The 15,237-nt window shown below is 55.6% G+C and overlaps 1 protein-coding gene across 8 annotated transcripts in view; it reads left to right on the forward strand.

Annotated features, from left to right (window-relative positions):
* The window catches only part of UNC13B (unc-13 homolog B), a 160,196-nt gene extending 148,287 nt beyond the window's left edge, over positions 1 to 11,909 (forward strand). For 5 of the 8 annotated variants that reach the window (XM_088652781.1, XM_035100685.3, XM_088652782.1 and 2 more), the window contains 7 exons: positions 27 to 150; positions 3,457 to 3,513; positions 4,297 to 4,377; positions 6,155 to 6,302; positions 9,171 to 9,263; positions 9,913 to 10,072; positions 10,457 to 11,909. In XM_088652781.1, coding sequence (XP_088508907.1) covers positions 27 to 150; positions 3,457 to 3,513; positions 4,297 to 4,377; positions 6,155 to 6,302; positions 9,171 to 9,263; positions 9,913 to 10,072; positions 10,457 to 10,742 — 949 coding nt within the window. In that variant the 3' untranslated portion in view covers positions 10,743 to 11,909. The remainder of the gene's footprint in view (positions 1 to 26; positions 151 to 3,456; positions 3,514 to 4,296; positions 4,378 to 6,154; positions 6,303 to 9,170; positions 9,264 to 9,912; positions 10,073 to 10,456) is intronic. The other 3 variants (XM_088652784.1, XM_088652783.1, XM_088652780.1) reach the window with 2 other exon arrangements.
* Positions 11,910 to 15,237: the final 3,328 nt, after the last annotated feature.

Consider the following 15,237-nt stretch of genomic DNA (forward strand, 5'->3'; position numbering starts at 1 on the left):
CCTCACCCTCTGCTCTCCCCCTGCAGCCTGACGCTCTTTGCGGATGTGTGTGAGAAGACGGTGCTGAAGCGGGTGCTGAAGGATCTCTGGAGGGTGGTCATGAACACCCTGGAGAAGATCATCGTGCTGCCGCCTCTCTCGGACAACACGGTAATCCTCTTCCTCCCCTCCCTTTGCCCCAAGGAGGTCAAGCTGGGAGTAGGGGTTTGAGCCCTGATCTCTCCCAGGTCCTGGTCTGACACTCTAACCACCAGGTAACACTGCCTCTCTTGCCTTTTGCCAATCTTGGCTGCCCTTGTTGGTCTTTGCAGTTGTCCCCTTCCTTCACCCACCCCCCAACAGCTGCCAGGTGAAGAGAGAACAGAGGTAGTACATTTTTAAGTATAAGCAAAGAGCTGAGTGGCTGGGGGGGGAGAAGGAGGGGGTCTGAACCAGCCCAGGGGTGTTTGGTCCAGATGGAAAGGAAGGAGCAGGTCTGAGTGTGAGGAGAGGGGGCTCCAGAAGGAGCCACGTTCAGGCACAGCCAGGGAGGTGGGACCTTCCTCCCCCCGGATGCTTCCTCCTTCAGCCTGCTCCCACCTGGGCTGCCCTGAGTCTGCTTCTGCCCATGCAGAGGGGCAGCAGAAGGGCTGGTGAGCCAGCTTGGAGGTTGGGCTTCCTTTAAGGCTGTGAGCAATCAGCGCTCCTACTGCTGCTGCTGCTGCGTGGGCTTGTGTGGCTTGCGAAACAGGAGGAGAAGCCCTGCCCGCCTTTGTGTGCTCCTCACAGGCCCCGCAATGAAGAGCTTTAAGTGGAGCTGTGAAAATGGCTGGGTCAGGCTGTCTGCGGGGCAAGCCCAGTGGCAGGCCGCAACCAGCCTTTTCAGAAAGAAAGAAGGAAGTGAGACGAAGCGGGAGGGGAGGCGCGTCAAGCGGGGGGTGGGGGCCTGGCTGCAGAAACCCTTTGAAGCTCCCAGGAGGGGAAGGAAAGTGGCCCACCAGCCTCTTCTCTGCACAAAGCCTGCCCCCCCCACTCCGCGGAACAGAATGGACCCAGAGAGAAAGGGGTCCAAATTGCCATGGGCAGTGGCAGCAAGTGCCACATTGTGTTCCTCCAAGGAGCCACCCATTGCCTCCTGGAGTGCGGTGCCAAGGAAAGCCCCCACCCCACTGGTACAGGGGCTGGAGAGTTGCATGGGGCAGCCAGGAGACCTTTCTTTGTGCCCCCGTCCTTTGAAATCTTTCTTCTCTCTTGCCTGGCGTGGGGAGGGCAATTTTCACCCAGCCTTGTAGCGGCCATTAACGCGAACAAACAGGAACATTTTGCAAAGCCCGCTTTCAGCAGCCCTGTGCCCACGCTGTGCCTGCCATGGAACATGGAAAGCTTTAAGGCTGATAAGAGAAAGGTGGTGCAGCCTGGCCAGAGACCGGTTCCCTCCGGAGGGCAGTGGAGCCTGTCTTGGGTGTGCCTGGTGCTTCTAGCACAGTCACAGGAGCAGCCAGGTGCCCCGAGGGAGAAGAGGGAGCGCCAGGCAACTGCAGCCAGGAGACTGCTCAGCCCATCGACTTTGGTGCTGTAGAAACTGAGGGAAGTCTCCATGCCTGGAGGCCAGAAGCCCATCGGACTCTGGGTCAGGGGCCGTGGATGCCAACCGGCTGCTAGTTCCCTAGAGCCTGATGAAATCTTGTGCCCTGGGAAGCACAACTGGCCTGCGGGTGGATGGAAGACACACGTCTTTCTGTGGTGCGTTTGCCATGGTGGGAGGAAGAGCTGAGGTCTGCAGTCAGCGATGGCGGCCAAGGGTGGAGGGACTGCCCTGATCCACAGGAGGAAATCCTGCACAAGTGGTTTGGGGCAGGGATACCAGAGGAGGTCAAAAACACCAGAGGGATCCGTTCTAGCTCTTTATTAGGAGAACAGGCCAGTGTACAACACAGACTGCAGAGCCAGACTCAGCGCGGACCCTGAAGAGGCAAGCGGTTGCCACAACTTGTCAGCACCCGGGAAAGCATTTACACAAAAGCAAACTATGGAAGCTGGCCCCAGGAGCCCAGTTAACTTGCCCCCGGCTTGGAGGCTCCTTCCCAGCTCTCCTCCATCTCTCAGACCAGGGAGCGCAAGAAGCCTTGCTTCTCCCACCAGCGGAACCAAAACTCAGGCTTCCGAGCTCCGAAGCAGGTGAACAGAAGTGAGCTCATTCCTGCAGCAAATGACCATCAGCCCCAGGGTTATCCTGACTACCAAGGTGGCGTTTGCAGGCATTCCGGAACCTGGTCACCGTTTTGGTTCCACGCCGGGTTCCCTCGTGCCTCTGCAAGAGCCGGATTCCCAGCTGGCTCTTTGCTGTGCCCAGTTTGATTCTAGGCTGAGGCTGGGGTGTGTGTGTGTGTGTGTGTGTGTGTGTGTGTGTGTGTGTGCATGTTCCTCCATATGCGCCTGGTCATGGGTTTGTGGCACAAAGGGGCCTGGAAACACTAAATCAGAGTGCTGTCGACTGGCCCTTTCCCCATGAGCACAGCAGATGGGTGGGGAGGAGGGTTCTTTGCGGGAGAAAGAGCCTCGCTTCCCCCAGGGACCTCAAGGGGCCACCATGACCAAGCCAGCACGACATCCCCAAGGCTGACTAGTGGCAAGGTCTTCGGAGCCGAGGGGCGACGGTGAACAGACCAGGGCAGTTTCTACTGGCTTGGAAGTGAAGTTTTCCCCTTTTTTGGTTTCTACTGGAGCCTGACCACACCGGCCTTGTATCCCATCCTTCCAGCTGAGCCCTGGGTCTTCCTTAGGAGTGAGGGGCTTTAGCGGAAGGAGGAGCATGCAGATAGCCTCTCAGCCAGGGGTGAGGACCCTCTGTGGGTCAGAGGCCTCTCTGCCTTCTTCCTGGACTCTGGCCAGCCCTGCTTCAGACCCGCCTTGGACATTTCTGCCCATTCTCGAACCTTGATGATGCCTCTGGGTTGCCCAGATGGAGGGCGGAGGAGGCTGTGTGTGTAGAAGCGCTCCTGCAGTACAACAATAATATTTGCACTTGTTGACCTGCCCACATTGATCCTGGATACGGCCCCTGGGAGGTTACTTAGGTGGGAAAGTAGCCCTGTCTCTACTCTGAGCTGGCTACATTCCCTTCTATGTATCTTGAAGATTGCCCCGTCCCAGCCCCCCAATACGGGGGGGGGGGGCAAGATGGTTGTTTGGTGGCTCAGCCAAGATAAGTGGGGCTTCCCCAGCAAGCGCCTCTCCTTCCATTGACAAGCCAGCATGTTCCGCTCGACGCAAAGCCTTTGAGGCCTCCCGATCCCTCTTCCCTACTGTATTGGTGTGACCCATGAAGGCTGCCCACCTTCGCCTTGTTTTCCCCATGAAGCAGCCTGCCTTCCTCAACCAGGGCCCACGCTGGCTGCCTCGGCCTGCTCAGAATCCGGGGTGTAACCTTCTGCTCCTCCTGTCTTATCTTTCCTCTCTTGCTCGTCACGCCCGCAGGGGACCCCGCTGATTTTCAGCGCCGCTAAAGAACTGGGACACTTGTCGAAGCTGAAGGTATTGGGGGGGGTGTAACCGCTAGCGCATGCCCCTCCGCCCCCCGCCTGCCCTGCCTGTGACTGTTGCTGTCTGCTTGCGTCTCCCGCAGAATGCCGTTATGTCCCGTTGTGCGTCTTGCCACTGTTGTCATAGCCATGGCCAGTGCCTGTCTTGAGTCCCTGCCCAGGCGCCAGCTGGGTTTTGCCTTGGCTCTCAGCGCATGATGCTTGACCGCAGGCCGTCATGCTATCTCTCCGCCTGCCGTCCCTGCAAGAATGAAGCCCTCGTGCCTCAATGGGGGGCCCTTCCCAACGGTGGGACGGGAGAGGGGGGCTCCAAATGTGCCGGGGCTGAGAGGCTTGGCAGGGGAAGGGGCTGGGCCGGGGTCTCTGCTGGGATAGCTCAGTTGGCCAAGCATGAGACTCTTAAATTCAGGGTTGTGAGTTTGAGCCCCACCTTCAGGGGGTTGGACTAGATGGCCCCCGGGGTCCCTTCCAGCTCTAGGATTCTTCCGGGAGACCTTTGTGCAGTGTTTTCTTTCTTGCAGCTGGTGTGTGTGTTGTCCCCTCCACCTCCTCTCCCATATGAGCTTCTATAAGTCTCCAGAGACATTCCCACTCCCTCTGCTCAGCTCGTCTTTCTGTCATGTGTCTCTTCATAGGCTTCTCACAGCAAAAGTCCCCTGCCACTAGATTCCCTGACCCACCCCTACGCTTGCCTTCCCTTTTGGCTCCTTATCATTTAAGGACTCCCCCCCCCCAAAAAAAAACCCAGCCCTAATCTTGCCATCTTCTGTTTCAGGATCACATGGTCAGGGAGGAAACGCGAAGTCTCACCCCAAAGCAGTGTGCGGTGCTGGAACTGGCTCTAGACACCATTAAGGTCAGTGACACACACACACCCCGCCACCTCTGTTGGACTAGATGACCCTTGGGGGTCCCTTCCAACTCTGCAGTTCTGTGATTCTATGAATTCCAGGGAGAGCAGGAAGCTCAGCAGTTGTGGCTCACCTGCCCAGGGGGTGGGGATGTTGGCTAGTGCCAGAACCTCTGGGGCTGTATCCAGGGCAGCTGTCTACCAGCTCCATCTGGTACGCAGGCTGAGACCCTACCTGCCCGCAGACTGTCTTGCCAGAGTGGTGCATGCTCTGGTTATCTCCCGCTTGGACTACTGCAATGCGCTCTACGTGGGGCTATTTTTGAAGGTGACCCGGAAACTGCAATTAATCCAGAATGCAGCAGCTAGACTGGTGACTGGGATGGCTGCCAATACCATATAACACCAGTCCTGTGCATTGGCTCCCAGGACATTTCCAAACACAATTCAAAGTGTTGGTGCTGACCTTTAAAGCCCTAAACGGCCTCGGTCCAGTATACCTCCACCCCCACCATTCAGCCCGGACACTGAGGTCCAGTGCCAAGGGCCTTCTGGCAGTTCCCTCACTGCAAGAAGTGAAGCTACAGGGAAGCAGGCAGAGGGCCTTATTGGTAGTGGTGCCCACCCTGTGGAATACCCTCCCATCAGATGTCAAGGAAATAAACATCTACCTAACTCTTAGAAGACATCTGAAGGCAACCCTGTTTGAGGAAGTTTTTAATGTTTGATTCTATTTTTAATATTCCATTGGGAGCCACCCAGAGTAGTTGGCGAAACCCAGTCAGATGGGCAGGGTGTAAGTAATAATAATAATATTATTATTTTATTATAGATTGCAGGCCAATTTAAGAGCAATAATTGTTTTTGCTGTTTTCTCAGTCCACAAGGGAAATGGCTGTAAGACAGAGAATGCACTAGGTTTTCTTCTATCCGAGAGAGAAGCTCTTCCTCCTTCCATCTTTTGGGGCACTTGGTTCCGGAGTCTCCTTTGTGGGCCTGGGGGAGAGCCAGCTGGGGGTCCCCACCCCCTGTGGCCAAAGGAGCAGGGCAAGTGGACCCCTGGGTGTGTCCCTGGCTGCTTCTTCCTTCTGCCTCTGACATGTATGGGCCAAAAGGGGAGGAAGGAGTCTACTTTTTGGTGAGCAAGGCCTCATCCAGAGGCAGAGAGAAGAGGCAGTGAGGCCTCCTTCCTTGTAAATCCCACAAAGACTGCAGGAGAAAATGTCTGTAGCATTGAAGGGCTCGGAAGGGTCCGTTTAATTCAGGCAGCCGCCCCCCCCCCCCGCCAGGGATTCCAGCCTTTTAAATAATTTTTTATTAGAATTTGGGGAAAGGGATACGAGGATTATTATCCAATTTCTTTTTTTTTAATCAAAACCAAAATGTTAATCTAAGTAAAGACCCAAACCCTAAAGAGAAGAAAACAAATTGAGGCAAAAACAAATTGAGAGCTCAAGAGAAGGAATAAGGAGGGAGAAAGGGGAGAGAGAGGGGAAATAATGAAAGAGAGAGTAAGGGAGGAGAAGGGGGGGGGAGTTAAAGTTAAGAGAACAAGGAGCTTCCGATTCTTGGTCTGTCAGCAATATATAAATGTTATTCAATTCATCCCCTCCGATGTAGCACCCAACAAAACTACTTTCTATAAACCAAAGACGTCATTAATTCATGTTCCTTAGTTTGTGTTGTGAGCTGCTTGTGACGATGCCTGGTGGGACGACACAGGGGCCCCCCCAAAGAGCCCCCAGCCATCATGACCCCTCCCCCAACTGCCTCTTTCCTATAGCAATATTTCCACGCTGGGGGAAGCGGCCTGAAGAAGACCTTCCTGGAGAAGAGCTCGGACCTGCAGTCTCTGCGCTATGCGCTCTCCCTCTACACGCAAACTACCGACACTCTCATCAAGACCTTTGTGCAGACGCAGACGGCACAAGGTGAGGATCCTGCACGAGTGCGAGACTCATTCAGACGGAGGAAGAGGCAGCGGAGGCTCCATGAGGTTGCCTCTTTGCGCCCTTCCGCAAAGGGCCATGTGCTCACCAGAGCAGGTCGTGCACGGCGATGTTCTGGTCCAGGGCGTGAGCTCAGCTGAACCCTGGAAAAGCAGAGAGAGAGAGAGAGAGAGAGAACATGTGCCCACATTGTCTTCCCTGTTGATGCCCCTGGGGGGTAGTTTTGGGTGGTCCCTGGCTGCTGCCCCGTCCTGGCAGAGCCAGCTGTGTGGCCCCTGGAGCTGATTCCCAGGCCCTTGTGCGCTTCTTGTCTGGGATGGGGTCGGCCCGAGTGCACAAGCAAGCCAAGAGCTCTTTCTTCCTGGAAACGCCAAGGAAGCAGCAAAGTGTCCAAGAGGGGCCCCTCAGTCCAAAGTGGGGGGGGGGAGGATGGACCCCCTTTGAAGCGTGTGGTGCCTCTGCTGGGGGTAAGAAAGGTGCCTTGGGCCACTCCTGCACCAGCTTTGCACCATAAAGGGGTCCTTTGATGCTCCCCATTCTCCTAAGGGTGCATGCCTGACCTCCTTCAGCTCACCTCTGCAGCTGCCTTTGCCTCTGGCTCCCGCCTGGAGGACGAGGGGAGAGGCTGCTGCTGCTGCTTTGACTCGAGGCCAAATGAAAGGGTGAGAGACCCAGCCTGGCCTGGGCTGCCCCAAATTGGAACAGGACACCAGCCCAGGGCCATATCTAGCTGCTCCAGCACCCAGAGCAGCGGGGGCGGGGCAATCCGCCCAGAGAGTCTGCCTGGTGGATGCAAACCCCACGCTGCCGTTTCGGGCAGCACGGGGGCCCGATCCACCGCATTGCTCCCAGGAGAGACGCGTGGCTCGGGCGTGCTGCAGGCCAGGCCCCCCAGTAAGTGCCGCCCCCCCCCCCGCCACAGTGTGCCATTTTGTCACCCTCTCAGGAGTGACACGCAGGGTGGGCTGCACCCCACACATACCCCGCACCCCCTTCCTACGCCCCTGTACCAGCCCCCCAGGGCTTGACTGGAAGTCCCAGCTGTGGGGCTCTGCTTTGTTCAGGGGCTGAGAAGTGAGCGATCAGCAAATGAGCTCCATCTTCACCCACCTTCATCTCATCCAGGGGACTCTGGGCCGGAAGGAGCAAGGCCAGGGTCCAGCTTTCCCTCCTCTCTGCAGCCAGAGCAGCAGTTGCTCCTGGCTGGTTCTGGAGCAGGGAGACTTCCTCCTCCTCCTCCTCCTCCAACTCAGGCCCCCAAGGCAGCCCATTGCAGGGTGCCAGCCCCCCCCCTTGATGCTCTCCCTCCCCTCCCCTCTGAGCTCATTTCCACAGCCAGTTCTGCCTCCTCTGCCCCGGTGGGTTTGTGCGTCGTGATCTTGGCTGGGTGGTAACCAAACTCTTCTCTCTCTCCGTCCTGCCTGCTGCTTGCCCCAGTGCATGGTGGGAAAGGGATTAGGTTTACGGCTAATGAGGATGTCCGTCCTGATAAGGGTATGTTCCAGGCCAATGTTGCCATAACAACATTGGTTGGCTGCAAACCTGCTGTGCTTTGGAGCCCCCCACCCTCACCCTCCGTTGGCCTTTCTCTGCCCCCCTCTAGCGCCCCCGGCCTTTCCTCCCCTCCTGGATCACTCGTCTCGTAGCAGCTTGTGGCGTGCACCTCGCAGGCTCCCTCCTTGGGGGGGGGGGGTTGGTGCTCTCCCTGGGGAGTTTTGCCAGCCTGATGGCAGAAGTCTGCAGCTCTGGATGTTTGAACAGCCGTCGTGGTGAGAGAAATAGGATGCTTCACACTTTGCAAGGTAGAAGGCTCCTCTGTGCATACACCGAGTGCACCGTGGAGCAGCTGCCTGAAATGGTGCTCAGTGCTGGACCCCAGGCGAACAGTGCGCCTCTTGCGACACTGTGATGGACAGTCTGGTGAAGGCTTGGCTTTTGGCTGCAGCTCTTCCTGCAAATTTGGAAGAGTCTGTATGGTTAAGATGGCTTCAAGCTCCCCAGGAGCCAGCGGGGGCTGTGAAAGGCAGTGTGAGGTTTGAGCTTCTCTCTGCTCCTGAGGCTTCGCCACTGCTTTCCGCACATCCTCCTCCCACCTTACTCACTTTCATAATCAGCAGGAGCCTTTAAAATGCCCCTGCCTGCATTTCATCCGGACGCACCAGACCCAAAGCGCCAGGTGAAGGATGTGCATCGGAAACTCTGCTTTGCAGAGACACAACTGCCACCCCAAAGGGCCTGTTTTAGCCACCTGGCAGGCCTACCCCCCAAAAAAACACCCCCTGGCCCTGCCATTGCCTTCATATTATGTGTCTGAGGGGACAATCTCCAGGAACCAAAGTGTTGAGCGTGTGGCAGCTCTCTGAGCCAGCGCTGCTGCCTGCTTTCGCAGTGCCCCCCCACCTGCTGTCTCGACTGTGTCCCTTTGGTGCTGAAATGCCTCGAGAGACACACCCCTCCCCGTCAGCGGTGGGAAGCATTGCTGAGGAGCGGGAGGGAGAAGCCTCCAGGGGGGCTGTGGATCCGCAGCCAGCAGGCGCTCTTGACCGGGGAACAGCAGCCCCTCCACGGGGCAAGAGGCAGCCCCCCTGCCCCCCTGCCTAGTGCTGGGCTGACTGTGCTTTGGGCTGGATGAAAGAGAGCAGGGATCCAGTCCAAAGAAGAGAGCAGAGAACTAGGCTTCAAAACATCAAGGCAGGAGGGAGCTCTCCGTTGGGGGAAGAGGCAAATCCAGAGCAGAGGCGTGGGGTGGGAGTCTTTGGGCAACGGGATGCGGTTGCCCACCCCCCACCCCCAGCTCTAGCCACATGCCAATGCCATCTGTGGCGCTCTTTCTCTTTCTCCGCCCCCCAGGCTCAGGCGTGGACGACCCCGTGGGTGAAGTGTCCATTCAGATCGACTTGTACACACACCCTGGCACCGGGGAGCACAAGGTCACGGTGAAAGGTAACCAAACACAAACCGCTCCTCTGGTGGGATGGGATGGCAGACAGGCCTGGCCTCTTGGGCTGGCAACCCCTGAGACGTCAGCGCAGCCGCTGTGCTGGAGAGTTGGTCATCCAGGTGGGCACTGAGGAAGCCTTTGAGCAGAACAGGCTGCCCGCCTTGCTCTCCCCCCACAATCTCCCCCAGAGGCTTGAAGGACTGTCACTGACCAGGGCCGGGACCCCCTTTTGGAGCAGCGTTTTGTGGACGTGGCTCGGAAACTTGCTCTGATGATCAGCGGTTGGGTTTCATTGCAAGTGCTCTGGAGAGGCCAGCTGCCCTTTGGGACAGGCTGGGCTGCCTCCAAAGTTGCAGATCCATATACTGGTCCAGGGGCTTTCCAGATGGCAAAAAGAGCTTTTCCCTGGTCAGGACAGTGATGTGGGGAAGATGCGTCTGTGGGAGGCCAGCCAGCAGCCGAGGAAGAAGCTCTGATGAGAACTGGGCAAGAGGGACTGGGCTTCTGCCTTGGGCAGTCTCTCGGGTTGCTGCTTGTTGCATCCAGCCCCCCTTTGCCCTCTTCTGCCGCAAGAAGCCTCTCTGGCTTGGCCACAGGATGTGGAGCGGCTGAGCCGGACCTTTCCCCCAGCCTCTTTCTCTCCTCCCGCAGTGGTGGCAGCCAACGACCTGAAGTGGCAGACCTCGGGCATGTTCCGCCCTTTCGTGGAGGTGACCATGATTGGGCCGCACCAGAGTGACAAGAAGCGGAAATTCACCACCAAGTCAAAGAGCAACAACTGGGCCCCAAAGTACAACGAGACGTTCCACTTGTAAGTCCCCTCCTCTCCCTCCCAGCCTCTCCCCAACTGGGCCAAGAGACAGGCAAGCAGCCCCTTGGCCTGGGAGTGCAAGATCAGGCCACGCAGAGGGAGCCTTGCAGGAATCCCGCAGCCCTTATCTCCCTCGCCTCCTCGCCTCGCCCCCTGCAAGCATAGGGTGGCCTTGGCAATATGTGCATGTTGTTTCTTAGCCTTTACCAAAGCGATAAAACTGAACATGACGGGAGACAAAGCAGGAGAACTCCTGGCAGGAGCAAGGCTAGGGAGCTCAGGAGGAAGATGCCAACTTCCCTAAGGACTTTTTCCACTGGGGGGGTGGGGGATCCTGGTCTCCCTGCCAGAGTTTTAATGGGGCTTCCCCTCGCTCTCTTGCAGCATCCTGGGGAATGAGGATGGGCCGGATGCCTACGAGCTGCAGGTGTGCGTGAAGGACTACTGCTTTGCCCGCGAGGACCGCGTGCTGGGCATCGCCGTGATGCAGCTCCGGGACGTGGCAGACAAGGGCAGCTGTGCCTGCTGGTGCCCATTGGGGCGGAGGGTCCACATGGATGACACGGGGCTGACGGTCCTGAGGATCCTCTCGCAAAGGACCAACGATGAAGTGGCCAAGGAGTTCGTCAAGCTGAAGTCAGAGTCGCGCTCCACGGAGGAAGGGAGCTGAGCCGTCCTGCGTTTCCACCCTTCTTGGGTGCCCGATGCCAACATGTGCGGAAAGCGCAGCCGCCGGCTCTCCTCGCGTCTCAGTCGGCCCCTTTGCTGCCGCAGGAGACCTGTCTGGACCCTCAGCAGAAGGCAGAGAATAGGAGCCAGGGGTGGGTGGGAGGACTTTGACTCGGGGTGCCTGCCTCCGTCATGGCTACTCCTCTGGGGTTGGCGCTGCGGAGCAAGGAACGTTATTCTCTTGCGTGGGCAGGCATGGAAGACGAAGCCAAGGTGGGCCAGACACTCCTAGCCTGAGGGGTTGGGGGGGGTGTCCACGTTCTGCAGAGGAGATTTCAAGGAGGAAGGTTAGCAGCTGTTTGTTCCAGGCTGATTCCTTGCATCCTGTGGGGGGCAAGAGGTGGGGAGTCCAACCTGGGGAGTCCAGCCTGAAGCCTTTGCTGGTTTTGGGTGGGCAGGAATGCCCAAGGTCAGCTGTGTTTTGCCCAGAGCCTGGGTCTGAGTGGAAGCAGGAGGCGGCTGCAGGAGCTTCACTGTCCGCTGCCCCCCACCCCAGACAAGCACAACACTGACCAAAAATCCCCCCTTTGCCCACCTGAGCACCATCCTCTCTCTCAGGGCTGCCTTATTCTCCATCCTCTTCTGTTTCTGCGCCAAGTCTTTGTCCTGGGACTCTCTTCTCCCCCCTCCCTTCTCTCCCCCCCCCCAAGTGTTGCTGTTGGGCCGTGCAGGGAGGGAGAGGTTTTCCTGGTGCAACCATCATGAACACACCCACCCACCGGAAAAAAACTTTGCACTAGGAACCGTACAGGAAGAAGCCAAGCTGCCGACTGCCAAGGTGGATGACCCGGCCCTCGCCCTCCGTGTGCTGTAGGCCCTCAAAGAAACACCCCAGAGCCGCATGTTGAGGGGGGATTCTATTTGTATATTGGGGGGGGTTGTTTTTCTATTTTTTTTCCTCTTGGCACTTGTACAGCTGTATAATAACAGACCTTGTATTTCTCAGACCTGCTTTTAGATGCCGTGTAGTTGTTGTCAATGGATGTAAGATAAAACCGCTCTTTGGATCACGACAATTATTACTGTTGCGGTTTTTAATCCCTGTTTAATGTGCCACTGTGGCAGGAAGCGGTCAGTGTAACCTTTAATAAAGGACCTTTTAGCAGCACCTCCTGCCTCCAGCCCCTCTCACTGGACTTCCCCTGTTGCAGGGGCACACCGGGCTCCAGCGGTCCTCGGGGCCTGTTCCTTGAACCTTCATGGAGCAGCCTTTGCTGCAAAAGGGGTGGTCCTGGGGAGAGCCCCCAGTTGCTTAGCCTCTCGTCCTGCGCTGGCAGGATCCCCCCTGCCCAAAGAGTGTCTCCATCTCCAAGGTGAGACACTTCCCACCAGAACCCCAAATGGAGGGTGATGATCCCCACAGCAGCCAACACGTTGTCTCCCAGCCGTTGCGTTCCCCAGCACCTGGTCCTCCGAAGCATCCTGCCACCTCCTGAGGGAGCTTAGCAACCATCTGCACTGCAGCCTTATTCCTCCATGTGTGTGCCTGGTCCTCCCTTTTAAAGCCATCTCAGCTGGGGATCGTTGCCACAGCCAGTGGCAGCAATTTTGTAAGCTACCTGTGTTCCGTGTGAAGAAGTCTGCTGTCGCCTGGCGAGTCATTCCCTCGGCACTTGTCCCCAGCTTCCTCACCGGGGGTGCAGGGGTGGGATCCTGCTGCCTGCCTCCTGGTGGTTTCTTGGCAATTGCTCCTTGCTAGGTCAAAGTGTTGGTTTTCAGGAATTGGCCGGGTGCCTTGTCTATGCAACGGCTGCCAAGAGACTTCCTTCTTGTCATGAAATTCCACTCAATATTGATCCAGAGCAGATTCCAACATATAGTTAGCAGAGTGAAAACTTAAAGATGTTGCAGGATTCCAAAAAAAAAAAAAAAAAGACCAGAGGCAATTAATATTTCCTCCAGCAGAACTTTACTGCTCCTGAAGGCAAATGAGCATCATGTTCACAAATCCAATACATTCAGGATTGGCCCTGTCCATAAAAATCCAGTTGCAGCACGTAAATAAAATTTACAAACTTGTAATAAGACTAAACCTTAACACTACAGTATACAGAACTCTGTATTCTCTGAAGGAATAACCCAAACTTCAGGAACCTGCTTGTTTCTTTCATGTGGAGAAGCTTCCAGAACTCTCTTGAATTAAGTAGAATAGGAAAGATCTCTACACACCAGATCAATACTTTCTGCACTACGAAATGCAAACACTTCTTTCAGGGGGCCAGGAGATGCAGGGCCGAACCCTGAGGGAGGAGGGGTCGGTCTAGCTGAGCTTTAAAAAGAAAGATCCTGGAGGACTTAGTCCTGTGACAAAGAAAGCAAAATCTGTATTGCTGGCACCAGTGGGGAAAATAGTGTGTTTAGTGTGTCTGGTTTTTCTGAATGGGAGGCTTGAGAGGAGCTGTGAGAGCCCCACACACACACACACTCAGGGGGGGAATTCAGCAGACACGGGGCAGACTGGATATTCTCACCTGCTGAGCATGTCATGAATTTCAGAGGAAGCTCAAGACCATTTAAGGTGCTAGCATCTTCCATCAAAAGCAGGATTCTTGCATAGATGGACTACTTTTGGAGCATCTCTGATTGAGTTCAGGCTGAACCACTTTATTATTTAAACAGCACAATTTAAAATAATGTGGTGCTTTAGAGAGTAACAGCCAAAGAAAAACAAGAGAAGCCTCGCGGTGTGATTTCTGTCTGGAGGCAGACTTGAAGGTCGCCACAAAGAGGCCAGGAGAACCTTTCTTGCCTTGACAGGCAGCTCTCCGGGAGCCGTGTGGGCGGCTGGGCTTCGGTCTATTCTTGCTGGCTACACCAGAGAGCCGCCGCTTGCCCACCTCTTCCTGTGGGAGTGCTGATCGACTTCTGCAATGCTGCCTCCTCCCTGTTGCCTTGCAGTCAGGAAAGAAGCTAAGGAGGTGAAGTTTTCTCCAGTTGGAGGAACTGAGAGCCTCTCTTGGTGAGTGCCTGGATCTCCGGGGGGCTGAGCTGTTCCTTGGACAGTAACATTCAATGCAGAGGACTCCTGTCTCCAACAGAAGGTGGTCAGCTCTTCTCCACCTGTTTAGAAGCCAGAAGGAACAGAGCGTTCTGAAACCGATTAACTATTTCAGCCTCTTTCAAGATGCCCAGATGTAGCATTTCCACTGCCTTTCTGTTGCGAAGGAGGCCACAGGATGAGATGTCCTGGAAACTTAATTGCCTTGAAGCATGAACACTCAGAGCATCAGTTTGTGTAGACAGAAGCAATGTGGTTGAGCTCAGGCTCTCGGTTGCTTTGGAGCAAGGCAAGAGAAGTTGGCTGGAGGTTTTCCGGAGACATTGGGAAGAAAAAGCTGCTGGTGGTGAAAGACTCCTACCATGACAGCCGGGAAGGTTACAGGCCCTTGTCGCCCATGAAGGGGGAGCAGGAAAAAACTTAAAACATGTAGCAGAGTTTCCAAAGGCAATAGTACTTCATCCAGCAGCGCTTTTACTGATACTGAAGGGAAATGAGCATAATGGTCACAAATCCAAAACATTCAGGATTGGCACAGTCCATAAAAATCCAGTTGCAGCACGTAAATAAAACCTACAAACTTGTAATAAGACTAAACCTTAACACTACAGAACAAAGAAAAGAGAAAGTGAGCGAGAGCCAGGCTCCTCCTGGCCTGACTAGAATAGTATGACCTTGACAAAAAGGACAACAAAACCAGTTTAAACCAGCTGTACTCAGCTTCCCAGAAGAAATACAAGCCAAACAACAGAAACCTTCCTGTTTCTTTCACGTAGAAAGAAACCTCCTAGAGTCCTCGTCAATTTATCAGAATAGGAAAGATCTCTACACATCAGATCAATACTTTCTGTACTAAGAAATGCAAACCCAGATGAAGGTGTGCAGGTAGTGGAACAGGTGAGGATGGGGTTGCAAACCATTCCCTCCAGGGATCCTGTGCTGGCTCTGGCACCTCTTAAGCCCTCTGCATTGCAGGGGAGTTGGGTGAAACGACCCTTTGGGTCTCTTCCAACTTTACAATCCACATTGCTTGCTGTGACTGAGCTGCACATGCCGCCGTTCATCTCGCCCACTCTCTGCAATATTTGCAAATTCTCCGAGTGCAAGCCAAATGCTTGCAGGGGGCTTTGGGGGGCTGAGCCTACGTGTCACAGATACCAGCTGGGGCTGCAAAAGGCTGTGAGCTGCTGCCGCCTCGCTGCTGCCAGGGGCACTGCAAAATGGCAATGGCTTCTGCAACACCTCCTGCCTATTTCTCCTCCCACCCCCCAATCCACCCCCGCCTGGGGCCCTGTTTTTAGAACACCAGGATTTCCCCACCAGCTCTTGCTTCTGCCTGGCCTTGCAGTTCTCCAAAGTTTTGATGTGCTCACTTCCTCTCCGAAACGTGTGATCTGTTTCCCACAAGTCCAATACGATGCAATGGCAAAGAACCTTC

This window comes from Zootoca vivipara, chromosome 10 (genome assembly GCF_965207765.1).
Source record: "Zootoca vivipara chromosome 10, rZooViv2.hap1.1, whole genome shotgun sequence".
In the NCBI taxonomy this organism is placed as follows: domain Eukaryota; kingdom Metazoa; phylum Chordata; class Lepidosauria; order Squamata; family Lacertidae; genus Zootoca; species Zootoca vivipara.